Source organism: Oncorhynchus keta, chromosome 1, assembly GCF_023373465.1.
Source record: "Oncorhynchus keta strain PuntledgeMale-10-30-2019 chromosome 1, Oket_V2, whole genome shotgun sequence".
NCBI classification, from domain to species: Eukaryota; Metazoa; Chordata; class Actinopteri; order Salmoniformes; family Salmonidae; genus Oncorhynchus; species Oncorhynchus keta.
In genome coordinates, this window is record NC_068421.1 from 83,797,727 (window position 1) to 83,825,565 (window position 27,839).

Consider the following 27,839-nt stretch of genomic DNA (forward strand, 5'->3'; position numbering starts at 1 on the left):
TTGGCTCATTGTCTGGCTACAACATACACTGTTACAACCAGTGATTTGAGCTAGCTTGGAGAAGATGGACACTGAGGATTTTATTGAAACTGCTTTTGACAGATCGAGTCTGTGCTGGCAATATGGCTGTAAAGTAAGGGTTATTCAAGAATTCATATCAGGTGATTTTATTTTAAGACAAATACTCTATTGGTACAAAATAAATGTAATGCTGTTACATACATTTGAAAATATTGCAAAACAGTAAAGTAAAAAATAATCATGCTTGATGTACATAATTAGGCATTGACAAAACAGCAACCATTCATATTGACAGGAGGGTTCTCTAGAGAATAAAGAATCTAAATGATTGGCCCTAGACTGGTAGTTGGTCCATGGGCCTTATTGCTAATTGACTGAAGCACTGTGCTAAGTTAGTTTTTCTGTTGGGTGGTGACCACCCAGTTCTGTTTTTTTCCACCCTCATAATTACTCAGTTATCATCTGGTCCCTACCTCCCTAATGATTACTCAGTTATCATCTGGTCCCTACCTCCCTAATGATTACTCAGTTACTTTTCTTCTGGTTCTTCCTCACAGATTGTGGTGGCTCGGCTATCTGGACAATGTTGAAGTAGAGGAGGAGGCCCAGGAAGTGTAGGTAGGAGAACACAGACACCAGGAGGGGAAACAAATCAGGCAGCTGATCCGGAGGGGCCAAAGCCACGCTCATAAAGCTCAAACCAGCCATAGCCGTGATGGAGAAATAGAACTGCAGGAGAGATGGACAGAGTTCAGTTCATTCTTTTTCAAGGGAGTTGAGCCAAGTCCCCCCCCCCCTCAGCCCAGAAGTGGGGCTCAAAATTCGATATAAATTCCAGTCAAATCAGAAAGTAAATTTGACAAGGGATTCAAATTGATAAATTAAGCTAATCTAAATAGATAATTCAAGTATTTCCTTGGCCCAAGTCATAACTATTCAAACTAGACCAGACTGAAAAACATTTTTTTTAGACCTCACATGACCATCCCTCATCACAAGCTGACGTTTATTTTAGTCCTGACCGGTGCGTCCAGAACGGAAAGGCAAACAGTGTTAGTAGCAGGATCAACATGAACATGTCTATTTGGGACCTGCGGACCCAGGGATCAGTGAGGGTAGGTGTCGTAAGCACCTCCGTATGAGACCAACCCCATGAAACCCTAGCCCCATCACCGGGCCTCCTTATTTACGCCTCTTGTGTAAATAAATGTATCTAAGCAAACCTGTGTTAATGACTCTATAAAAAGACACCTTCCTTCTGATCTCACACAGCTCTGTCTGGTGGCGGTGTCTGGCTACGTCCCCATCCCATACCCTATAGAGTGCACTACTTTTGACCAGGGCCCATCCTATTCTCTATGTAGAGCCCTATGAGGCCTCTGGTCAAAAGTAGTGCAGTATATAGGGAATAGGGTGCTATTTGGGATCCCCCTGCCCATATGTCACTAAAGGAGGGGAGGGTGCAGAGCTGGCCGGGGCCAGGCACTTCAGAGATGCCTGTAACTTAAATAAGTGATAAATAATACTTGGGGCCTGGCAGTGACTTTCATCTGGCAGTTAGCCTCACGGTTAAGCGCATTGGGCCATTAACTGAAAGGTTGCTGGTTTGAATCCCAGAGCCGGCAAGGTGGAAAAATCTGCCCTTGAGCAAGGAAGTTAACCCCCAACAACAACTGCTCCCTAAGCACACATTTCGGTTGAATGTATTCAGTTGTGCAAATGACTAGGTATCCTCTTTCCCATCCCAGACAGCCTACACAGCTTACAGTACAGTGGCACATGATCTTTATTTATACAGTTGGAGAGATATCCATATCTTCTCACGCTGATGCCATTCAGGTTAGAGCCGCCGTGCTCCTGGATGTAGATACCACTTAAGACTATTAGAAACACCAGCCATAGAGACAGGCAGCTATGAAATCACTCTGACAACAACCTGATTGCCAGTTAATAGAGGACCACAATGGAAAGTCTTGACTTTGTGTATATAAAATGGTCATAAAATCTAAATGAGCTCATCTCCCTACTTACGTGTGCAAGGTAAATGTAACTAGACAGACAATATTGCAACTATCTTCCTGGTAAAGCAAACTGGGTCACACTTTATTTGGATAGTCTGGATTTTTCATCCTCATACGATCTGTTGATAAGGGTTATGGTTAGGATAACGGCGAGGGTTAGTTGAAATGTTACTGATTAGTCTGTAGAGCATCTACAGATGTACTATCCAAATAAAGAGTTTGCTTTGCAATCTGATACATTTCTTGCTATGAATAAATGATGACAGGCATATGGGGTAGTGCAATGTGAAAGGGAATTTGTTTACACCACCAGGCCACACTTACTTTCCACTTGGTGACTCTGCCGAGGTCCATGCGGGGCATGCAGATGAGAAGGCGGCGGTAGGGCCCCAGACGCAGCTTGTCCTCTGAGCAGTGCTCAAGGGCTGAGAGCAGGTAGATGGAGAAGAACAGGAAGGCCAGGGAGGTGACCACGTACGGCACCAACAGGCCATCCTTCAGAAACAACGGCAGCATGCTGCAGAGGGAGGGGAGGACGGGGAGGGAGAGAGTACAAGAACAATGTAGCCTCAAACACAGCTGTACTAAGGACTACTTAAATCCAACAAAACCCCATCTATTCATTGGCAAAACACAAAAAAAATTATAATAACTGCTTAAGCAACCATTTGACTAAATTATGAAACTATGTCTTCAATTTACCCAAATAAGATGTACACTATATACAGTGTATTCAGACCCCTTGACTTTTTCCAAAACATTTGACGTATACAGCCTTATTCTAAAATGTATTATTGTTTTTCCCCCCTCAATCTACACACAATAGCCCATAATAACAAAGCAAAATGTTGGTTTTTTTTTTAAACATTTTTGCAAATGTATTCAAAATAAACTATCACGTTTTACAAAAGTAGTAACATCTGACAAAAAATATCTAAAGACACTGAAACAGCCAACTTTGTGGATATTAATATTTGTGTCATTCTCAAAACTTATGGCCATGACTAAGTGCTGTTATTGTGAAGTGGAAACGTCTAGGAGCAGCAATGGCTCAGCCTCGAAGTGGTAGACCACACAAGCTCACAGAACGGGACCACCGAGTGCTGAAAGCGCGTAAAAAATAGTCTGTCCTCGGTTACAACAGTCACTACCAAGTTCCAAACTGCCTCTGGAAGCAACGTCAGCACAATAACAGTTTGTCGGGAGCTTCATGAAATGGGTTTCCATGGCCAAGCAGTCGCACACAAGCCTAAGATCATGCGCAATGTCGACTGGAGTGGTGTAAAGCTCGCCGCCATTGGACTCTGGAGTAGCACTGAAAATGCCTTCTCTGGGGTAATGAATGACGCTTCACCATCCAGCAGGCCGATGGACAAATCTGTTAAGTTTGGTGGAGGAATGGTCTGGGCCTGTCTTTCATGGTTTGAGCTAGGCCCCTTAGTTCCAGTGAAGAGGAATCTTAACACTACAGTATACGCTGACATTCTAGACGATTCTGTGCTTCCAACTTTCTAGTAACAGTTTTTTGGGAAGGCCCTTTCCTGTTTCAGCATGACAATTCCCCGTGCACAAAGCGAGGTCCAGACAGAAATGGTTCGTCAGAGATTGGTGTGAAAGACCTTGACTGGCCTGCACAGAGCCAATACCTCAACCCCATCAAACACCTTTGGGATGAATTGGAATGCCGACTGCAAGCCAGGCCTAATCGCCTGACCTCACTAATGCTCTTGTGGCTGGATGGAAGCAAGTTCCTTCAGAAATGTTCCAACATCTAGTGGAAAGCCTTCCCAGAAGCGTGGAGGCTGTTATAGCAAGTGTCCACATACTTTTGGTCATAGTGGAGTTTGGAGTGTGACTGTTTGAGGTTGTGGACAGGTGTCTTTTATACTGATAACAAGTTCAAACAGGTGCCATTAATACAGGTAACGAGTGGAGGACAGAGGAGCCTCAAAGAAGAAGTTACAGGTCTGTGAGAGCCAGAAATCTTGCTTGTTTGTAGGTGACCAAATACTTATTTTCCACCATAATTTGCAAATAAATTCATAAAAAATCCTACAATGTGATTTTCTGGATTTTTTTCTAATTTTGTCTGTCATAGTTGAAGTGTACCTATGATAAATTACAGGCCTCTCTCATCTTTTTAAGTGGGAGAACTTGCACAATTGGTGGCTGACTAAATACTTTTTTGCCCCACTGTATGACCCTTAACCTGGTCTGTTATTATTGGTTCACCATAGTTTCCCCTACTGTAGCTTCCTACCTGAAGGTGGAAGCCTGTAGAAACCAGATGGCTGGCAGAGGAAGGTCATTCAGTAGCAGGCAGACTGGCCTAGAGGCAGAAAGACAAGAGGGCGGTCATTCAGTAGTAGGCAGACTGGCCTAGAGGCAGAAAGACAAGAGGGAGGTGATTCAGTAGCAGGCAGACTGGCCTAGAGGCAGAAAGACAAGAAGGAGGTCATTCAGTAGCAGGCAGGCAGAAAAGGTTACACACACTTAAATTATACACACTTTATTTAACAACAAACAACATGGGTCAGAAGTAGTGCACCATATAAGGAATAGGGTACCTTCAGACACAGCCCATCGCTCCCCGGGCTTCTAATTACAGAAGTACTCTTTGCGTGCAGTGGTTTGAAGCAAAATTGTTTTTCAATCGTTTCGTTCTGAACAGAAGCATTATTTTTTCTGTTTCGTTCCACTGTTCCAAAATAAAGTTCTTGACCGGTCGAACCAAAAAAAAATACCGGTTTATATAATTCCTTTTTACATTAGCTTGACATTCAATTACTTCACAAATCACTGCGAATAGAGCAGCTTGCTATGGAGCAGGAAATATATAGTTGTTTTAGCCTGCATGGGTGCTATCAGCTGTCTCGGCTATGGCTGTTTAGATGCGCGATGGACAGACAAGTGTATGACACGATATGCAAATAAAATTTTGCGGGTGGGGAGAAGGTGGAGGAGGAGGCTTGGCTTGAAGCGCTGGGCATCTTTTGATGACATGCATTATCTGAATTAGGCTCACAGAATTATACCTATGGAGTAGCAGATTCTACGGAGGAACTTTTAATGTCTTTGGACTTCCAAGAGTTGGCTTACCGTTGGACCAGAGCTAGCTAACAAGCTTGTGTGTAAAGGCTTTGCATAGGTGCCTCGTGGGACCCCCACAAAATGCCCGGAACATGAAAGAACGTTAAAAGGTTCCTATGCTTTTAAAATTAAAGTTCGGTTCCAGAACAGCATAGATCCCTTTCATTCCCAGGTATAATTGTGTTCCAACAATTCCAACAAAAAAAAAGATTTCTGTTCCCTGAACTGGTTCCAACTCCTGTTTGTATGTCCAGTTACACCCATTCCTATAGTCCCAATAATTGATTCACCACAAACAATGCCCTCCTCCTTTTCTCCACAGTCTGGCGTTCCTCCCTAAGCCCTGACATGCATTACTGATTGATTCAGGGACAGACATGTGGGAGATATATCTCAATAGTTAATAAAGCAACAATCAGCCTAATTTAGATGAAAAGATCAGCAAAATCTGTAACCAAATCCCACAGCGCAGTAAAACCTAGATAGCCTAGCGATTACAGCTGCCTGTTGCTTTTTATATACTGCACTGCAGTCGGTGAGGTAAATTATTAGGAACCGCAGGCAGGAAGGCACACACGCATGCGAACACACACTCCTAATCCTCCCCTCTACTCACAAGGCAGGCAGGAGGATTGATTTCTCATGGACTTGAAAGGAGAAGAGGAAGAATGCCAGAGAGGAGTTGACCTGAAATGACATTTTACACAGGTTGGCATTACATCATTCTCTGTTATCAAACATCAGTAAACTGTACAAAAATACTCACTTACCAAGGCAAGTTTGAACTGCCACAATGTAGGTTTCATCAAAAGTTTTATAGACGAAGGTAGGATAGCCAGGAGAGTGGTGGTCAAACTGAAAACAAAACAAAAACAGAATAATTATGTAATCTATCACAAAACAAAAACAGAATAATTATGTAATCTATCAACGATGATCAATCTGACCAAACAGTGAATGGCCCAGCCCTGAAACCTAACCCTCGGGGTTAAACTGAACCTTGCGGCTGCTCTGCTGCCGGCTTGTTTTAACCCAGCATGGTCAAACCATAAGACCCCAGCTACAGTGGGGAGAACAAGTATTTGATAACCTGCAAAATCGTCAGTGTTTCCTACTTAAAAAGCATGTAGAGGTCTAATTTTTATCATAGGTACACTTCAACTGTGAGAGACGGAATCTAAAACAAAAATCCTGAAACTCACATTGTATGATTTTTAAGTAATTAATTGGCATTTTATTGCATTACATAAGTATTTGATACATCAGAAATGCAGAAGGCAGACTGGCCTAGAGGCAGACAGAAAAGGTTACACACACTTATTTGGTACAGAAACCTTTGTTTGCAATTACAGAGATCAGACCTTTCCTGTAGTTCTTGACCAGGTTTGCACACACTGCAGCAGGGATTTTGGCCCACTCCTCCATAGACCTTCTCCAGATCCTTCAGGTTTCGAGGCTGTCGCTAGGCAATATGGACTTTCAGCTACATCCAAAGATTTTCTATTGGGTTCAGGTCTGGAGACTGTCTAGGCCACTCCAGGACCTTGAGATGCTTCTTACGGAGCCACTCCTTAGTTGCCCTGGCTGTGTGTTTCGGGTCGTTGTCATGCTGGAAGACCCAGCCACGACCCATCTTCAATGCTCTTACTGAGGAGGTTGTTGGCCAAGATCTCACGATACATGGCCCCATCCATCCTCCCATCAATACGGTGCAGTCGTCCTGTCCCCTTTGCAGAAAAGCATCCACAAAGAATGATGTTTCCACCTCCATGCTTCACGGTTGGGATGGTGTTCTTGGGGTTGTACTCATCCTTCTTCTTCCTCCAAGCACAGTGAGTGGAGTTTAGACCAAAAAGTTCTATTTTTGTCTCATCAGACCACATGACCTTATTCCATTCCTCCTCTGGATCATCCACATGGTCATTGGCAAACTTCAGACGGGCCTGGACATGCACTGGCTTGAGCAGGGGGACCTTGTGTGCGCTGCAGGATTTTAATCCATGACAGCGTAGTGTGTTACTAATGGTTTTCTTTGAGACTGTGGTCCCAGCTCTCTTCAGGTCATTGACCAGGTCCTGCAGTGTAGTTCTGGGCTGATCCCTCACCTTCCTCATGATCATTGATGCCCCACGAGGTGAGATCTTGCATGGAGCCCCAGACCGAGGGTGATTGACCGTCATCTTGAACTTCTTCCATTTTCTAATAATTGCGCCAACAGTTGTTGCCTTCTCACCAAGCTGCTTGCCTATTGTCCTGTAGCCCATCCCAGCCTTGTGCAGGTCTACAATTCTATCCCTGATGTCCTTACACAGCTCTCTGGTCTTGGCCATTGTGGAGAGGTTGGAGTCTGTTTGATTGATTGTGTGGACAGGTGTCTTTTATACAGGTAACGAGTTCAAACAGGTGCAGTTAATACAGGTAATGAGTGGAGAAGGGCTTCTTAAAGAAAAACTAACAGGTCTGTGAGAGCTGGAATTCTTACTGGTTGGTAGGTGATCAAATACTTATGTCATGCAATAAAATGCCAATTAATTACTTAAAAACCATACAATGTGATTTTCTGGATTTTTGTTTTAGATTCCGTCTCTCACAGTTGGAAGTGTACCGATGATAAAAATTACAGACCTCTACATGCTTTGTAAGTAGGAAAACCTGCAAAATCGTCAGTGTATCAAATACTTGTTCTCCCCACTGTATGTGGGAAATGTACCAAACACTGTCTCCGCTTAGGGCACCCCAACATTAGTCTAACCCTTCAATTGTCACTCACAGGGGATAGAGACACAGGAAAGGAGGGGGGCCAGGGAGGTACCTCCACTCTGACTGAAGGGGTAGGGTAGGGCAGCTGTATCAGGCCTAAAGGGCCCCTGGGGAGAGGGGTATCGGGACCCCCAACATGGGGCAAGAGGGGTGTGCTAGGGAGGTGGGGAGGGCCATGGTGATTTTAGGATACAGTTCCCAGATAATGTCCCACAGGTGATCCATCATGACATTTCTGTTGAGACATTTTACAGAAACGTAGTAGTAACAAGCATATACATAAATACATGATCCAGTAGTCCACTTCTATTGTAACAAGGAGTGATCCATTGTTTTATGACACATTCTACAGCAAGGTATCCCTCCCCTAAAACATGTCTATATTCACCCATGGACAAAAAGCTCTAGTGTTTTAATTTGTTTTAAATACACTACAGTCTTAGAAGTCCAAGTTAAATCCTGGTCTTAACAGTCGGGCAGAAACGTGTCCATCCTGTGCAGAATGCACACAGCACCCCTAAATATAGCCCCATAGGTTATTCAAGCACGTACCACCATGACAACATGAGAAGGGTTCTATGACTGACTGTCTGTGTAGCATCTTCTCATTCATAAGGACCTTGGAGGAAAATCAGCTTTGACTGAAATAACACCTCATGTCAACACAGAGAAGTTAGCTAACTGCTGTTTCTCAAGCGGAAATGGTTCAAATAGTTTCTACTGACATTCCAAATCTGAAATCTCATCAGCAGATTTCCAATAGTTGTCAGATTGCCCATAGCAGCTGGTAGTGATCAGTATCTCAGTGTTCAAGGGATAATCTTGTTTTCACTCTGCAAGAGAGCATGAGATGGAGAGCGTGAGATGGAGAGTGAGAGGGGGATTACCTGAAGTAGAGCTGGGTATCAGTGGACAGGATGGTCTTGATCTTTATCAGGACATTCAAGCTGCACCACGTGTTGGCCACTTTATCCTGTCAACACACTATCCTGTCAACACACTATCCTGTCAACACACACACACTTTTTAATAAGAAAATAAATACGTTTCATAGCTCACTTCCTATAACGATGCAGAACCAATAGGTTGATCATATTCCTTATTATTAGTGAAGTGTTTATTATCGATGTGAATCATTTAAATGAGTTATAAAACTCATTACAAGGGTTTCAAATTTAGAAAACCACATATGGTATGCCAGTACGCTGCTTTAAAAAGCATTCGGTTTTGAAGAGAAGGCTAATAAGTGGCATTGCTCCAAGTAATCATTTCCCAACTGAAAGTGCAATAAGAATTCCTTCTTTGCATTCCATTGTATTTGTACAGGAGCGCTTTGGAAGGTATTACCAGCCTCATATATCGCCTGTCAGGCCATATGGAACGGGATGTCACTAGAAGCTATGCACTTTCTGTAAACTTGGGGACACAGGGTTAAATGTTCAGAGATAATCACATTACGATAATTTCTGCATACTTCGGCACATTCAGACCACCCCATAGAAGAACACTGTCACAGTGTGTCCACCCACCACACCACCCAAATCATAGTTATAAACATTGGGAAACAGATCCAAACTGTCAGCCTTAACGACGGTCTTTGCGGTTGGGGTAGCTAGCAGGAAATGGAGGACGGAGGACTGACCGTGTAATTAATGTGATTTAAGACCTTAGCAGTTGTTCTGAGATCAGATGTTAAGACCCCCTGCTGCTTCTACTGGCTGTGATATGACACAAAGTAGATATACAATGCATAGATCACTGTAGTCTAATCATGTCTCGTAATAGTGTGGTCTTTTCTATAGGGTGAATTTCTATGCGGTCCACTGGGCTTGCTACAGCTGCTCAGAGCACAGCTGTGTGTGTGTGTGGAGGTTACAGACAGGCCCAGTCAGCAGGCTGTCCGTCCTGCAGACGTCGAGCCCCCATCTCTCCTCAAACACACCCCCTGTAGCCCCCCAAATAACGACCCTATCGGAATGTCCTCCAATGCCGCCTCGGCTGAGGGCTACACAGGAACCTGGGGTTCGGCTGCAAATGTGGGTAAGTGCCGATGGCGTCACTCTTCACCTATAAACCAGCTTGGAATTTCATAGGCTGCAGCATTTGGTGCCATTTTTGTGAAGCAGGAAAACAGGCGGTCAGAGTGCTGCGTGGTGGGTAAACATACAACTTACCCTCCTCACCCCCTCAACCTTCCCCACCACCCCTTCTCGCCCTGTCTGCTTGTCCCCGTCCGGCTTCTGCTTACGTGCACAATTTCACAATTAGTTCAGGCAGGCTTCTCCTGGAGACCCTCGCACCACGGGGTATAGAGTCACCCACACTTTGTGTATTATGTTTGTATCATTTCATAAATAAATAACTGTCAGGCATACTGCCAGCATGACCAACATCACATAGCCTTTTTGGGTGGGGTATTGTAAGATTTCTACCAATATTGCCCTACAGTTAAATACTTTACCCAAGATTATAATGATATATCCCATTGACTGATCGTGGTTTACAGTTTGCAGGTCCATCGGAACCCTGGTATTATGACATAACAACCATTCCTGGACCTGACTCCAAAAGCGAGCCACCGTTGGACAGTACCAGAAAATACATTTTATTGATTCTGTTTCCTTGTGACAAGAGACTGCACAAGGCTTACTGTTTAATTTTCAATTACTTCTCACATCACTGCACCTTGGGGAATGGGTGCAGGGCACAGGGCAGGCTTCCAAAACTAGAGCAGCTGGCCTTGGCCTCTGAGCTGCCAACCACCTCTACACCGCCCCTGTAACAGTGTTACCTCAGCAGCTCAACCGTGACATGCTTTCAATATGTTCTAACTAATGTCCCCAGTGTGAGCCATCACTGTCCATCAGTTTTTCATTTCCCCCCTCTGCACCTCTCCTCCTGTGTGGCCTTGCTGTGTGTACATACACCCGTGTAAGTTCACTTTTCAAGGACGCAGCAGTTTAGCTGCCAACGTTTTGCACAACGAATGGATGCACTCTGACACGCATAGTGTTGGCCCTTGGCACCGAACCATGCATCACACGGCTAAAACATGGCCCCGCAATGATGTGCTGAAAATACCCTGGCAGTAAATGTGTTAGATTTATCTTTACCCCCCCCCAGTCACTACGACCCCCCCACAGATAGAGCAAACCTGATCTTCTGACCTTTCACCATTTTATTCCTCTGTTTTCTTTGATCCTGCAGGAGATCCATTTCCAATTGGCTAAGCACAGAGGAATTGATGGAGGGTAGCAGGTTGTGTGTGTGTGTGTGTCTGTAAGAGCATGTAGGCTGTGAAGAACAGGAGGCGCAGCATACCACTCCTGTCTACGAGGGCAGCACTTTGTTGACTACCATAAACCTCCTCATCTTTCTAACACCAACTGATTTTGACTTGGCAGATAATGTGGTCTCTCAAAATTGGGCTGTGGGTGGAGAATCTGGTTTGGGTTACTCTGTTGGTCTCCAGAACATTCTACAAGCTTTAGGTGACTCACGTCGCAGAATGTTAGGGAAACCACTTGACTTGATAGTATGACTAATTGCCTTGAATACTGAAACCTTTTTGTACGTACCTCGAATAGGCCTCGCCCCACAGGGAAAAGGCGGTGCAGCACCTGCAGGATCTGGCCAGGGTCAGACAGGAAGGGCAGCCAGCAGAGGGCAAAGGTCACCAGGACTGTTACAGCGATCTTGACTAGCAGGAATAGCCTGGGTGGGTGGTGGATGAGAAAACAAATGATAAAGTACACTGAACCTTTGAAACGGTCAAATACCCAAAACGTAAACTAACACACGGTCTAAGATACCCAAAACTGGCTACGTTGATATGTACTGTAAAGCAGTGAAACATGATCATTCATATTGTAAACAGTATTAATTGGCTGAATCTCACATTACAACAGCTGTGAGTGGAACTATCCACATCCCAAGTTAGTCAATATATGTTGGGAAAACCATGCGTCAGCTAAAAGTCTTTCACAGTAGGTCAGCTGTAGTAGCTGTGTGGCGGTAAAGTTGCACACACAGGAACAGCCGAGGAGCTTGGGCATGGCCATAATGTCATCTGGACATATCATCCCCTGCCCATCTAATCTAGCTATCCATTAGCCCTTGGTACATTGTTACTAGATAAACAAATGTGGGGACACTAGAAACAGTCATCCAATCTGATTGGCTCGCCTCAGTAACTCTGCTACTCTGTTTTGGAGAAAATGTAGGCTACTTTATGGGGCCATGTTTTGTGGGAAGGGCTATACAGACTTTTCTGGCTTGCAAACCGACTAGCGTTAACTGTAGCCTAAACCCAACCCTTAATCCTGACCCTAACCTAATTTTAACCAATTCTGAAATTAAATATTGATTTGCATTTCAGAAACGTCTGCATAGCCCTTTCCATGTTTTGTCCACAGGCGACAGAAAATGATTGATTCTGGGTATTACTTTAAAAACAATCATGCTGATTCAGTGAATGATGAATATAATATAATCTGATGTTTAATGCTTTTGGGAGGGATCTTAGACCATTCCTCCATACATAATACTTCCTTGATATCCTTTATCTGCGCTTATGGACTGCCCTCTTCAATTCACAGACCGAGTTCACCTTGTATCTTTATTGACCTTTTATCTCCATATTTGCATTCTATGCACACTCACAGGGCCCTACACACACACACACACATACACACACTCCATCTTCTGACTCACACATAATATGCACATACAGTACCAGTCAAAAGTTGACATACCTACTCATTCAATGGTTTTTCTTTATTTTTACTATTTTCTACATTGTCTAATAATAGTGAACACATTAAAACTATGAAAAAACACATATGGAATCATGTAACCAAAAAAGTGTTAAACAAATCAAAATTCTTCAAAGTAGCCACCCTTTGCCTTGAGAGCTTTGCACACTCTTGGCATTCTCTCAACCAGCTTCACCTGGAATGCTTTTCCAACAGTCTTGAAGGAGTTCCCAAATATGCTGAGCACTTGTTGGCTGCTTTTCCTGCACTCTGCGGTCCAACTCATCCCAAACCATCTCAATTGGGTTGAGGTCAAGTGATTGTGGAGGCCAGGTCATCTGATGCAGCACTCCATCACTCTCCTTCTTAGTCAAATAGCCTGGAGGTGTGTTTTGTCCTGTTGAAAAACAAATGATAGTCCCACTGGAGATGGGATGGCGTATCGCTGCAGAATACTGTGGTAGCCATGCTGGTTAAGTGTGCCTTGAATTCTAAAGAACTCACCAACAGTGTCACCAGCAAAGCACCATCACGCCTCCTCCATGCTTCACGGTGGGAACCACACATGCGGAGATAATCCATTCACCTACTCTGTCTCTCACAAAAACCTGCCAGTGTTTTTGTGAGGACAGATTTCCACCGGTCTAATTCATGTCCATTGCTCATGTTCTTGACCCAAGCAAGTCCCTTCTTCTTATTGGTGTTCTTTAGTAGTGGTTTCTTTGCAGCAATCCGACCATGAAGGCCTGATTCACAAAGTCTGCCCTGAAAGGTTGATGTGTCTGTTACTTCAACTCTGTGAAACATTTATTCGAGCTGCAATTTCTGAGGTTGGTAACTCTAATGAACTTATCCTCTGCAGCAGAGGTAACTCTGGGTCTTCCTTTCCTGTGGCGGTCCTCTTGAGAGCCAGTTTCATCATAGCGCTTGATCATTATTGCGACTGCACTTGAAGAAACTTTCATGAGTTTGATTGACTGACGTTCATGTCTTAAAGTAACAATGGACTGTCGTTTCTCTTTGCTTATTTGAGCTGTTCATGCCATAACAATGAACTTGGTCTTTTACCAAATAACGCTATCTTCTGTATACCAACCCTACCTTGTCACAACACAACTGATTGGCTCAAATGCATTAAGAAGGAAAGAAATTCCACAGATGAACTTTTAATTGAAATGTATTCCATGAGACTACCTCATGAAGCTGGTTGAGAGAATGCCAAGAGTGTGCAAAGCTGTCATCAAGGCAAAGGGTGGCTACTTTGAAGAATCTCAAATATAAAATAGATTGATTTGTTTAACACTTGTTTGGTTACTACACGATTCCATGTGAGAGTTGAAAGTCCGTGTTGCCCAGCAACAGCCCCAAAACATCACTGCTCTAGAGGAGATCTGCATGGAGGAATGGGCCAAAATACCAGCAACAGTGTGTGAAGACAGAAAACAGAAAATGTTTGACCTCTGTCATTGCCAACAAAGGGTATATAAACTGTTCGCTGCTCTGGCTCCCCAATGGTGGAACAAACTCCCTCACGACGCCAGGACAGCGGAGTCAATCACCACCTTCCGGAGACACCTGAAACCCCACCTCTTTAAGGAATACCTAGGATAGGATAAAGTAATCCTTCTCACCCCCTTAAAAGATTTAGATGCACTATTGTAAAGTGGCTGTTCCACTGGATGTCATAAGGTGAATGCACCAATTTGTAAGTCGCTCTGGATAAGAGCGTCTGCTAAATGACTTAAATGTAAATGTATATAACAAAGTATTGAGATAAACTTTTGTTATTGACCAAATACTTATTTTCCACCATAATTTGCAAATAAATTAATTGAAAATCCTACAATGTGATTTTCTGGATTTTTTCCCTCATTTTGTCTGTCATAGTTGAAGTGTACCCAAAGATGAAAATTAAAGGCCTCTCTTATCTTTTTAAGTGGGAGAACTTGCACAATTGGTGGCTGACTAAATATTTTTTTCCCCACTGTATCTACTTCCATCACTCCAGTATCCCTGAACCTGTATATAGTCACCTTACCCCTATACATATCTACTTCCATCACTCCAGTATCCCTGAACCTGTATATAGTCACCTTCCCCCTATACATATCTACTTCCATCACTCCAGTATCCCTGAACCTGTATATAGTCACCTTACCCCTATACATATCTACTTCCATCACTCCAGTATCCCTGAACCTGTATATAGTCACCTTACCCCATACACATCTACCTACATCACTCCAGTATCCCTGAACCTGTATATAGTCACCTTCCCCCTATACACATCTACTTCCATCACTCCAGTATCCCTGAACCTGTATATAGTCACCTTACCCCTATACATATCTACTTCCATCACTCCAGTATCCCTGAACCTGTATATAGTCACCTTACCCCATACACATCTACCTCCATCACTCCAGTATCCCTGAACCTGTATATAGTCATCTTACCCCTATACATATCTACTTCCATCACTCCAGTATCCCTGAACCTGTATATAGTCATCTTACCCCTATACATATCTACTTCCATCACTCCAGTATCCCTGAACCTGTATATAGTCATCTTACCCCTATACATATCTACTTCCATCACTCCAGTAAACCTGTATATACTCACCTTGCCCCTATACATATCTACTTCCATCACTCCAGTATCCCTGAACCTGTATATAGTCACCTTCCCCCTATACATATCTACTTCCATCACTCCAGTATCCCTGAACCTGTATATAGTCATCTTACCCCTATACATATCTACTTCCATCACTCCAGTATCCCTGAACCTGTATATAGTCACCTTACCCCATACACATCTACCTCCATCACTCCAGTATCCCTGAACCTGTATATAGTCATCTTAGCCCTATACATATCTACTTCCATCACTCCAGTATCCCTGAACCTGTATATAGTCATCTTACCCCTATACATATCTACTTCCATCACTCCAGTATCCCTGAACCTGTATATAGTCACCTTCCCCCTATACATATCTACTTCCATCACTCCAGTATCCCTGAACCTGTATATAGTCATCTTACCCCTATACATATCTACTTCCATCACTCCAGTATCCCTGAACCTGTATATAGTCACCTTCCCCCTATACATATCTACCCATCACTCCAGTATCCCTGAACCTATATAGTCATCTTACCCCTATACACATCTACTCCATCACTCCAGTATCCCTGAACCTGTATATAGTCACCTTCCCCTATACATATCTACTTCCATCACTCCAGTATCCCTGAACCTGTATATAGTCACCTTCCCCTATACATATCTACTTCCATCACTCCAGTATCCCTGAACCTGTATATAGTCACCTTACCCCTATACATATCTACTTCCATCACTCCAGTATCCCTGAACCTGTATATAGTCACCTTAACCCTATACATATCTACTTCCATCACTCCAGTATCCCTGAACCTGTATATAGTCATCTTACCCCTATACATATCTACTTCCATCACTCCAGTATCCCTGAACCTGTATATAGTCACCTTACCCCTATACATATCTACTTCCATCACTCCAGTATCCCTGAACCTGTTTATAGTCACCTTAACCCTATACATATCTACTTCCATCACTCCAGTATCCCTGAACCTGTATATAGTCACCTTACCCCTATACTTATCTACTTCCATCACTCCAGTATCCCTGAACCTGTATATAGTCACCTTACCCCTATACATATCTACTTCCATCACTCCAGTATCCCTGAACCTGTATATAGTCACCTTACCCCATACACATCTACCTCCATCACTCCAGTATCCCTGAACCTGTATATAGTCATCTTACCCCTATACATATCTACTTCCATCACTCCAGTATCCCTGAACCTGTATATAGTCATCTTACCCCTATACATATCTACTTCCATCACTCCAGTATCCCTGAACCTGTATATAGTCATCTTACCCCTATACATATCTACTTCCATCACTCCAGTATCCCTGAACCTGTATATAGTCATCTTACCCCTATACATATCTACTTCCATCACTCCAGTATCCCTGAACCTGTATATAGTCACCTTCCCCCTATACATATCTACTTCCATCACTCCAGTATCCCTGAACCTGTATATAGTCACCTTACCCCTATACATATCTACTTCCATCACTCCAGTATCCCTGAACCTGTATATAGTCACCTTACCCCTATACATATCTACTTCCATCACTCCAGTATCCCTGAACCTGTATATAGTCACCTTCCCCCTATACATATCTACTTCCATCACTCCAGTATCCCTGAACCTGTATATAGTCATCTTACCCCTATACATATCTACTTCCATCACTCCAGTATCCCTGAACCTGTATATAGTCACCTTACCCCATACACATCTACCTCCATCACTCCAGTATCCCTGAACCTGTATATAGTCACCTTACCCCTATACACATCTACTTCCATCACTCCAGTATCCCTGAACCTGTATATAGTCACCTTCCCCCTATACATATCTACTTCCATCACTCCAGTATCCCTGAACCTGTATATAGTCACCTTCCCCTATACATATCTACTTCCATCACTCCAGTATCCCTGAACCTGTATATAGTCACCTTACCCCTATACATATCTACTTCCATCACTCCAGTATCCCTGAACCTGTATATAGTCACCTTAACCCTATACATATCTACTTCCATCACTCCAGTATCCCTGAACCTGTATATAGTCATCTTACCCCTATACATATCTACTTCCATCACTCCAGTATCCCTGAACCTGTATATAGTCACCTTACCCCTATACATATCTACTTCCATCACTCCAGTATCCCTGAACCTGTTTATAGTCACCTTAACCCTATACATATCTACCTCTATCACTCCAGTATCCCTGAACCTGTATATAGTCACCTTACCCCTATACATATCTACTTCCATCACTCCAGTATCCCTGAACCTGTATATAGTCATCTTACCCCTATACATATCTACTTGCATCCCTGAACCTGTATATAGTCACCTTACCCCTCTATATATCTACCTCTATCACTCCAGTATCCCTGAACCTGTATATAGTCACCTTCCCCCTATATATATCTACTTCCATCACTCCAGTATCCCTGAATCTGAACCTGTATATATGGTATTGGAACTGACTTTTTAAATATTTCCTGTTTGTAGTATGCTCACTCACTGACTCTTTCATATTTCTTACTCTTATTTCTCTTGTTATTGTTTTCTAGTAATACATTGTTATTGATTATTGCAATGTTGGGTTTTGGGTTAGCAAGAAAGGCATTTCACAGTACTTGTGCATGTGACATTAAAACTTGAAACAAACCACAGGTTTTCAATGGGGTTCAAGTCTGGAGACTGAAATAGCCATTGCAAAATGTTGATTTTGTGGTCAATTGACCATTTATTTGGGGATTTTGATGTATGTTTGGGGTTATTGTCTTGCTGGAAGATCCACTTGTGGACAAGTCATGGCAGAGACAACCAAGTTTTTGGCTGAAATGTCCTGATACTGGGTAACGTTCATGATGCTGTTGACCTTAAAGGCCCCAGGACTAAAGATCCACCACCATATTTTACAGTAGTTATGGTGTTATTTTCTGCTCATACATTGTAATTTTGACACCAAATCCACCACTACTGTGTGTGGCCAAAGAGCTCTATTTTCATGTCGTCCAACAAATGTAAACGCCTGGAGTTTGCTAAAGGGCATTGGCACTTGGATTGGAACCAGTTCTTTGGTCAGATGACATGAAAATTGAGCTCTTGGCCACACATATCCCTCCCAGCGGGTTCTCCGGCTCATAAAACATTTTTAAAAAGGCTCAGTGTGGTTATCCTCACAAGGTAAGGTATTGAAAATGGGTGTCAATTTTGACCCCTACCTCTGTGAGCAATTGTATTAGTAAAAAATAATATATATTCCCAATTGTTTTCAGCATACAATATAGTTCAGTATTTTTCTAATTTATATATTTTATACAGTCATATTTGCTCATCTTTATCAGGGGTGTCAATAATTTCGGACCCCACTGTATATCATCTCGCCACACACTCAGTCCCATTCAAACAAACCCTCTTAGCCAGGGGTATAAGTCTAAGTCAGCTAACTCACCCTCGGCCTGCCAGGCCCTGCTTGAAACACTTGCCCAGTAAGTAGCAGAAGAAGGGTAGGGAGTGGTAGAGCTCCATCTGTTTGTAGTTGAGGGACAGGACGAAGGCCAGAGAGCCCAGCACGTCCCAGCCCAGACCCAGAACCGCCACACCCCATAGGGCCAGCCCCAGGCTTATACTGTTATATCTGACGCCCAGTTAAAGAATACATAGTCATGATGGTACTGTTACCGGATGCTCTGCTATGCCTCATTCATACAAATCCTGGTCTCCAATCAAACTGCTTCTACCATGATTCATCTCATTTATATTCACACAGGCTGAACATAAAGTGCTTTCTGAAAATATTTTCAGACCCCATGACATTTTCCACATTTTCTTTCATTACAGCCTTATTCTAAAATAAATTACAGATTTCTTTCCTTCATCAATATACACTGCTCAAAAAAATAACACATCCTAGATCTGAATGAATTAAATATTCTTATTAAATACTTTTTTCTTTACAAAGTTGAATGTGCTGACAACAAAATCACACAAATGATCAATGGAAATCAAATTTATCAACCCATGGAGGTCTGGATTTGGAGTCACACTCAAAATTAAAGTGGAAAACCACACTACAGGCTGATCCAACTTTGATGTAATGTCCTTAAAACAAGTCAAAATGTGGCTCAGAAGTGTGTGTGGCCTCCACGTGCCTGTATGACCTCCCTACAACCCCTAGGCATGCTCCTGATGAGGTGGCGGATGGTCTCCTGAGGGATCTCCTCCCAGACCTGGACTAAAGCATCCGCCAACTCCTGGACAGTCTGAGGTGCAACATGGCGTTGGTGGATGGAGCGAGACATGATGTCCCAGATGTGCTCAATTGGATTCAGGTCTGGGGAACGGGCGGGCCAGTCCATAGCATCAATGCCTTCCTCTTGCAGGAACTGCTGACACACTCCAGCCACATGAGGTCTAGCATTGTCTTTCATTAGGAGGAACCCAGGGCCAACTGCACCAGCATATGGTCTCACAATGGGTCTGAGGATCTCATCTCGGTACCTAATGGCAGTCAGGCTACCTCTGGCGAGCACATGGGCTGTGCTGCCCCCAAAAGAAATGCCACCCCACACCATGACTGACCCACCGCCAAACCGGTCATGCTGGAGGATGTTGCAGGCAGCAGAACGTTCTCCACGGGGTCTCCAGACTCTCACATGTACTCAGTGTGAACCTGCTTTCATCTGTGAAGAGCACAGGGCGCCAGTGGCGAATTTTCCAATCTTGGTGTTCTCTGGCAAATGCCAAACCTGCACGGTGTTGGGCTGTAAGCACAACCCCCACCTGTGGACGTCGGGTCCTCATACCACCCTCATGGAGTCTGTTTCTGACCGTTTGAGCAGACACATGCACATATGTGGCCTGCTGGAGGTCCTTTTGCAGGGCTCTGGCAGTACTCCTCCTTGCACAAAGGCGGAGGTAGCGGTACTGCTGCTGGGTTGTTGCCCTCCTACGGCCTCCTCCACGTCTCCTGATGTACTGGCCTGTCTCCTGGTAGCGCCTCCATGCTCTGGACACTACGCTGACAGACACAGCAAACCTTCTTGCCACAGCTCGCATTGATGTGCCATCCTGGATGAGCTGCACTACCTGAGCCACTTGTGTGGGTTGTAGACTCCGTCTCATGCTACCACTAGAGTGAAAACATCAGCCAGGAAGCATAGGAACTGAGAAAAGTGGTCTGTGGTCACCACCTGCAGAATCACTCCTTTATTGGGGGTGTCTGGCTAATTGCCTATAATTTCCACCTGTTGTCTATTCCATTTGCACAACAGCATGTGAAATTTATTGTCAATCAGTGTTGCTTCCTAAGTGGACAGTTTGATTTCACAGAAGTGTGATTGACTTGGAGTTACATTGTGTTTGTTTAAGTGTTCCCTTTATTTTTTTGAGCAGTGTACATACAATACCCCATAATGACAAAGCAAAAACAATTATTTTAACATTTAAAAAAAAACTGAAATATAACATTTACAAGTATTCAGACCCTTTATTCAGTACTTTGTTGAAGCACCTTTGGCAGCGATCACAGCCTCGAATCTTCTTGGGTATGACGCTACAAGCTTGGCACACCTGTATTTGGGGAGTTTCTCCCATTCTTCTCTGAAGATCCTATCAAGCTCTGTTGGGTTGAATGGGGAGCGTCTCTCCACAGCTATTTTCAGGTCTCTCCAGAGATGTTTGATCAGGTTCAAATCTGAGCTCTGGCTGGGCCACTCAAAAACCTTCAGAGACTTGAAGCCTGCATTGTATTGGCTGTGTGCTTAGGGTCGTTGTCCTGTTGGAAGGTGAACCTTCGCCCCAGTCTGAGGTCCTGAGCGCTCTGGAGCAGATTTTCATCAAGGATCTCTCTTCTACTTTGCTCCGTTCATCTTTCCCTCAATTCTGACTAGTCTCCTAGTCCCTGCCACTGAAAAACATACGCACAGCATGATGCTGCCACCACCATGCTTCACCGTAGGGATGGTGCCAGGTTTCCTCCAGACGTGACGCTTGGCATTCAGGCCAAATAATTCAATCTTGGTTTCATCAGACCAGAGAATCTTGTTTCTCATGATCTGAGTCCTTAAGTGCCTTTTGACAAACTCCAAGCGGGCTGTCATGTGCTTTTTACTGAGGAGTGGCTTCCGTCTGGCCACTCTATCATAAAGGCCTCATTGGTGGAGGGCTGCAGAGATGGTTGTCCTTCTGGAAGGTTCTCCCATCTCCACAGAGGAACTCTGGAGCTTTGTCAGAGTGACCATCGGGTTCTTGGTCACCTCCCTGACCAAGGCCCTTCTCCCCTGATTGCTCAGTTTGGCAGGGCGGCCAGGTCTAGGAAGAGTCTTGGTGAATCCAAACTTCTTCCATTTAAGAATGATGGAGGCCACTGTGTTCTTGGGAACCTTCAATGCTGCAGAATTTTTTTTGGTACCCTTTCCCAGATTTATGGACAATTCCTTCGACCTCATGGCTTGATTTTTGCTCTGTCATGCAATGTCAACTGTGGGACCTTATATAGACAGGTGTGTGCCTTTCCAAATCATGTCCAACCAATTGAATTTACCACAGGTGGACTCCTAACAAGTTGTAGAAACATCTCAAGGATGATCAATGGAAACAGGATGCACCTGAGCTCAATTTCGAGTCTCATAGCAAAGGGTCTGAATACTTATGTAAATAGGGTATTATTATTTTTTGGTAATAAATTTGCTAAAAATTCTAAACCTGTTTTAGCTTTGTCATTATGGGTTATTATGTGTAGATTTCATGAAAAATGTGTATTTAATCATTTTTAGAATAAGGCTGTAACGCAAAACAAAATTTGGAAAAAGTAAAGGGGTCTGAATACTTTCCGAATGCACAGCACCTGGGATGACAAGAGATGGTCATGATTTTGACATAAGAATAATATGATCTAGTGATAGAAACAGCTTGGGTTTTTTAAGGATACTGGAAATGCCCGTAGTCGATTAGAATAAGGCCTGGATAGAGCAGGATACAGAGGACTGTGCAGACCTAGGCAAGAAGAGAACACAACACACATTATAGTGAGACGGGCAGGTAATGCCTATCTAATACAGTATCTTTGTTTTTGTAATTCTCAAAACTGAGACTGCACTTATTTTGAGTTATAAATCAAATAGAGGGAATGTAAATGTCAGAAGTCTGACATACCTTCTTTTTGTTTGATCCTTCACTGAGGTAAAAACTGTAAAGAACAACAGCAGGAATGTATATCAGCAGATCTGCAACAAGAACTGAGCAAAGATACATATATTCAGTCCCACACCCTCTGCGTTGGTGTCTCACTCCTATGTGATGCTCGTCACTCAACCAACAGTCCGTGCGGGTGGTGGGGGGGTTCTTTAACCTGTACTATTATTTAAACTGGCTGTCAGTAGTGTTAATGTGTACTGTTCTTTAACCTGTCTGTCAGTAGTGTTAATGTGTACTGTTCTTTAACCTGTCTGTCAGTAGTGTTGATGTGTACTGTTCTTTAACCTGTCTGTCAGTAGTGTTGATGTGTACTGTTCTTTAACCTGTCTGTCAGTAGTGTTGATGTGTACTGTTCTTTAACCTGTCTGTGAGCAGTGTTGATGTGTACTGTTCTTTAACCTGTCTGTGAGCAGTGTTGATGTGTACTGTTCTTTAACCTGTCTGTCAGTTGTGTTGATGTGTACTGTTCTTTAACCTGTCTGTCAGTTGTGTTGATGTGTACTGTTCTTTAACCGGTCTGTGAGCAGTGTTGATGTGTACTGTTCTTTAACCTGTCTGTGAGCAGTGTTGATGTGTACTGTTCTTTAACCTGTCTGTCAGTTGTGTTGATGTGTACTGTTCTTTAACCTGTCTGTGAGCAGTGTTGATGTGTACTGTTCTTTAACCTGTCTGTCAGTAGTGTTGATGTGTACTGTTCTTTAACCTGTCTGTGAGCAGTGTTGATGTGTACTGTTCTTTAACCTGTCTGTCAGTTGTGTTAATGTGTACTGTTCTTTAACCTGTCTGTCAGTTGTGTTGATGTGTACTGTTCTTTAACCGGTCTGTCAGTTGTGTTGATGTGTACTGTTCTTTAACCTGTCTGTCAGTTGTGTTGATGTGTACTGTTTTTTAACCTGTCTGTCAGTTGTGTTGATGTGTACTGTTCTTTAACCTGTCTGTCAGTTGTGTTGATGTGTACTGTTCTTTAACCTGTCTGTCAGTTGTGTTGATGTGTACTGTTCTTTAACCTGTCTGTCAGTTGTGTTGATGTGTACTGTTCTTTAACCTGTCTGTCAGTTGTGTTGATGTGTACTGTTCTTTAACCTGTCTGTCAGTTGTGTTGATGTGTACTGTTCTTTAACCTGTCTGTCAGTTGTGTTGATGTGTACTGTTCTTTAACCTGTCTGTCAGTTGTGTTGATGTGTACTGTTCTTTAACCTGTCTGTCAGTTGTGTTGATGTGTACTGTTCTTTAACCTGTCTGTCAGTAGTGTTGATGTGTACTGTTCTTTAACCTGTCTGTCAGTTGTGTTGATGTGTACTGTTCTTTAACCTGTCTGTCAGTTGTGTTGATGTGTACTGTTCTTTAACCTGTCTGTGAGCAGTGTTGATGTGTACTGTTCTTTAACCTGTCTGTGAGCAGTGTTGATGTGTACTGTTCTTTAACCTGTCTGTCAGTTGTGTTGATGTGTACTGTTCTTTAACCTGTCTGTGAGCAGTGTTGATGTGTACTGTTCTTTAACCTGTCTGTCAGTTGTGTTAATGTGTACTGTTCTTTAACCTGTCTGTCAGTTGTGTTGATGTGTACTGTTCTTTAACCTGTCTGTCAGTTGTGTTGATGTGTACTGTTCTTTAACCTGTCTGTCAGTTGTGTTGATGTGTACTGTTCTTTAACCTGTCTGTGAGCAGTGTTGATGTGTACTGTTCTTTAACCTGTCTGTGAGCAGTGTTGATGTGTACTGTTCTTTAACCTGTCTGTCAGTTGTGTTAATGTGTACTGTTCTTTAACCTGTCTGTCAGTTGTGTTGATGTGTACTGTTCTTTAACCGGTCTGTCAGTTGTGTTGATGTGTACTGTTCTTTAACCTGTCTGTCAGTTGTGTTGATGTGTACTGTTTTTAACCTGTCTGTCAGTTGTGTTGATGTGTACTGTTCTTTAACCTGTCTGTCAGTTGTGTTGATGTGTACTGTTCTTTAACCTGTCTGTCAGTTGTGTTGATGTGTACTGTTCTTTAACCTGTCTGTCAGTTGTGTTGATGTGTACTGTTCTTTAACCTGTCTGTCAGTTGTGTTGATGTGTACTGTTCTTTAACCTGTCTGTCAGTTGTGTTGATGTGTACTGTTCTTTAACCTGTCTGTCAGTTGTGTTGATGTGTACTGTTCTTTAACCTGTCTGTCAGTTGTGTTGATGTGTACTGTTCTTTAACCTGTCTGTCAGTTATGTTGATGTGTACTGTTCTTTAACCTGTCTGTCAGTTGTGTTGATGTGTACTGTTCTTTAACCTGTCTGTCAGTTGTGTTGATGTGTACTGTTCTTTAACCTGTCTGTCAGTTGTGTTGATGTGTACTGTTCTTTAACCTGTCTGTGAGCAGTGTTGATGTGTACTGTTCTTTAACCTGTCTGTGAGCAGTGTTGATGTGTACTGTTCTTTAACCTGTCTGTCAGTTGTGTTGATGTGTACTGTTCTTTAACCTGTCTGTGAGCAGTGTTGATGTGTACTGTTCTTTAACCTGTCTGTCAGTTGTGTTGATGTGTACTGTTCTTTAACCGGTCTGTGAGCAGTGTTGATGTGTACTGTTCTTTAACCTGTCTGTGAGCAGTGTTGATGTGTACTGTTCTTTAACCTGTCTGTCAGTTGTGTTAATGTGTACTGTTCTTTAACCTGTCTGTCAGTTGTGTTGATGTGTACTGTTCTTTAACCTGTCTGTCAGTTGTGTTGATGTGTACTGTTCTTTAACCTGTCTGTCAGTTGTGTTGATGTGTACTGTTCTTTAACCTGTCTGTCAGTTGTGTTGATGTGTACTGTTCTTTAACCTGTCTGTCAGTTGTGTTGATGTGTACTGTTCTTTAACCTGTCTGTCAGTTGTGTTGATGTGTACTGTTCTTTAACCTGTCTGTCAGTTGTGTTGATGTGTACTGTTCTTTAACCTGTCTGTCAGTTGTGTTGATGTGTACTGTTCTTTAACCTGTCTGTCAGTTATGTTGATGTGTACTGTTCTTTAACCTGTCTGTCAGTTGTGTTGATGTGTACTGTTCTTTAACCTGTCTGTCAGTTGTGTTGATGTGTACTGTTCTTTAACCTGTCTGTCAGTTGTGTTGATGTGTACTGTTCTTTAACCTGTCTGTCAGTTGTGTTGATGTGTACTGTTCTTTAACCTGTCTGTGAGCAGTGTTGATGTGTACTGTTCTTTAACCTGTCTGTCAGTTGTGTTGATGTGTACTGTTCTTTAACCTGTCTGTCAGTTGTGTTGATGTGTACTGTTCTTTAACCTGTCTGTCAGTTGTGTTGATGTGTACTGTTCTTTAACCTGTCTGTCAGTTGTGTTGATGTGTACTGTTCTTTAACCTGTCTGTCAGTTGTGTTGATGTGTACTGTTCTTTAACCTGTCTGTGAGCAGTGTTGATGTGTACTGTTCTTTAACCTGTCTGTCAGTTGTGTTGATGTGTACTGTTCTTTAACCTGTCTGTCAGTTGTGTTGATGTGTACTGTTCTTTAACCTGTCTGTGAGCAGTGTTGATGTGTACTGTTCTTTAACCTGTCTGTCAGTTGTGTTGATGTGTACTGTTCTTTAACCTGTCTGTCAGTTGTGTTGATGTGTACTGTTCTTTAACCTGTCTGTCAGTTGTGTTGATGTGTACTGTTCTTTAACCTGTCTGTCAGTTGTGTTGATGTGTACTGTTCTTTAACCTGTCTGTGAGCAGTGCTGATGTGTACTGTTCTTTAACCTTTCTGTCAGTTGTGTTGATGTGTACTGTTCTTTAACCTGTCTGTCAGTTGTGTTGATGTGTACTGTTCTTTAACCTGTCTGTGAGCAGTGTTGATGTGTACTGTTCTTTAACCTGTCTGTCAGTTGTGTTGATGTGTACTGTTCTTTAACCTGTCTGTGAGCAGTGTTGATGTGTACTGTTCTTTAACCTGTCTGTGAGCAGTGTTGATGTGTACTGTTTTTTAACCCGTCCGTCAGTAGTGTTGATGTGTACTGTTCTTAAACCTGTATTTCAGTTGTGTTGATGTTTACTGTTCTTAAACCTGTATTTCAGTAGTGTTAATGTGTACTGTTCTTTAACCTGTCTGTCAGCAGTCTTACCTGTGGCTCTCATAAACAACTTATGTCCATAGCTTTCATGACCTCGAGACGCATGCAACTCCACCCAGTCTGGGTTTATCAGCTTGGCCCTGCAGGAAAGCACAACAAAGTAATATAATAATGATAACATTCATAATATATATTGCAGTACTGTGTGCATACATTTTCATACGGTGGCACCAGCGGAAATCAAACCCATGATCCTGATGTTTGTGTGTGTGCCCTCAGACTTACACATATGCACAGAGCAGGCTGTGGTAGGCTGTGAGAGGGGGATAGTCCAAACCCCAGTAGTTTAGGTTGTTGTCTGTAGTGTTGAAGTACCTGAAGGATGAAAACAACATTAAGTTATCCTAACTATTGCTTAGAAACTTTATAAAACACACAAAGATGCAAGACAGGACCATAGACAGCTGCATAGACCAACCATTCATGAACAGGCAGATTGTATGTCACTTCTTGCCAGTGCCTTTGAGCTTCGTAGTCCCCGAACATGGGTGGTTTGCCTGCCCCTGAAAATAAGAGGAATGGGTAAAAATGCTGCTGAATAATAATAGCTAGCCAGCTATATGAAATATGCAGAGAACGAGATTACAGTCCTGAACAGTGGCTAGCTCGTAAGCAGACTCGTGTTTATGTCTCTAGCAAGCTAATGTGCATAATCATTTCACCAAAATACCGGTTGCATTTTACCACTCAAAATCAACAATTTGACCAGTTTACAATGCAAGCTGGCTAGGACTTCTAGCTATCTATGTAGCTATGAAACAGGGGGCTGTCAGTGAGCCATGCAGGTGCAACATTAGCATAAAGCTAGCTAGCTACGGTCCACTTCCTACCTGAATAAGAGTTCAAGGATACAGCCCATCTTGCCGTAAGACCGAACAAAACACAAATGGACACAAGGCTCCAATTCTCCATGACCGATACTATACAACAGCTTTATTATTGGCAACGAAATGCTATTATTCTCGATGCACGTTGCAGCTTCCGTGCAGGATTGTTGTTTACACTTCCTGAACACGTCAGCGCAGGCGCCGGTTGATGACGTATCGTGGTAACTCGGTTCTTTTTTGGTCAGAGCTCGATGATGCTGGCGATAGAGAATATTCGATTTCAATCAAAAGCAGAATAAACCGAAACCGACATTATCACATTATATGTCAATATGCACAAATAGTGACGGAAAGAAGATTGATAGTGAAGGATTTAGCTACTTTGGCTATTTGTTCAAATATGTGATTTGGACATTGAAGGAACCAGTTGTT

The 27,839-nt window shown here is 42.9% G+C and overlaps 2 protein-coding genes across 28 annotated transcripts; both read right to left on the reverse strand.

The window, feature by feature from the left end:
* Window positions 1–151: 151 nt before the first annotated feature.
* Window positions 152–27,617, reverse strand: alg6 (ALG6 alpha-1,3-glucosyltransferase). 2 transcript variants are annotated; one of them, XM_052462544.1, is made up of 15 exons: window positions 27,411–27,617; window positions 26,999–27,083; window positions 26,806–26,895; window positions 26,572–26,660; window positions 22,464–22,546; window positions 22,240–22,304; window positions 18,760–18,945; window positions 11,471–11,606; window positions 8,780–8,865; window positions 5,903–5,987; window positions 5,749–5,819; window positions 4,303–4,371; window positions 2,367–2,559; window positions 532–750; window positions 152–494 (listed from the first exon to the last, which is right to left on the reverse strand). In XM_052462544.1, the coding sequence occupies exons 1-14, from the start codon at window positions 27,490–27,492 to the stop codon at window positions 547–549; spliced, it is 1,524 nt and encodes a 507-aa protein (XP_052318504.1). In that variant the 5' UTR covers window positions 27,493–27,617; the 3' UTR covers window positions 152–494; window positions 532–546. The 2 variants fall into 2 exon arrangements, with proteins under 2 accessions (XP_052318504.1, XP_035642710.1); XM_035786817.2 differs by having other exon boundaries at window positions 152–750.
* Window positions 14,992–18,739, reverse strand: LOC127907366 (toxin B-like). Of its 26 annotated transcripts, none has more exons than XM_052462601.1 (6): window positions 17,347–18,739; window positions 16,689–16,988; window positions 16,090–16,209; window positions 15,557–15,616; window positions 15,318–15,437; window positions 14,992–15,143 (listed from the first exon to the last, which is right to left on the reverse strand). In XM_052462601.1, the coding sequence occupies exons 1-6, from the start codon at window positions 17,625–17,627 to the stop codon at window positions 15,035–15,037; spliced, it is 990 nt and encodes a 329-aa protein (XP_052318561.1). In that variant the 5' UTR covers window positions 17,628–18,739; the 3' UTR covers window positions 14,992–15,034. The 26 variants fall into 26 exon arrangements, 12 of the variants coding, with proteins under 12 accessions (XP_052318561.1, XP_052318567.1, XP_052318576.1 ...); XM_052462607.1 differs by lacking the exon at window positions 15,557–15,616 and adding an exon at window positions 15,677–15,736; XM_052462616.1 differs by lacking the exons at window positions 15,318–15,437; window positions 15,557–15,616 and adding an exon at window positions 16,449–16,688 and having other exon boundaries at window positions 14,992–15,217; window positions 15,984–16,149; window positions 16,929–16,988.
* Window positions 27,618–27,839: the final 222 nt, after the last annotated feature.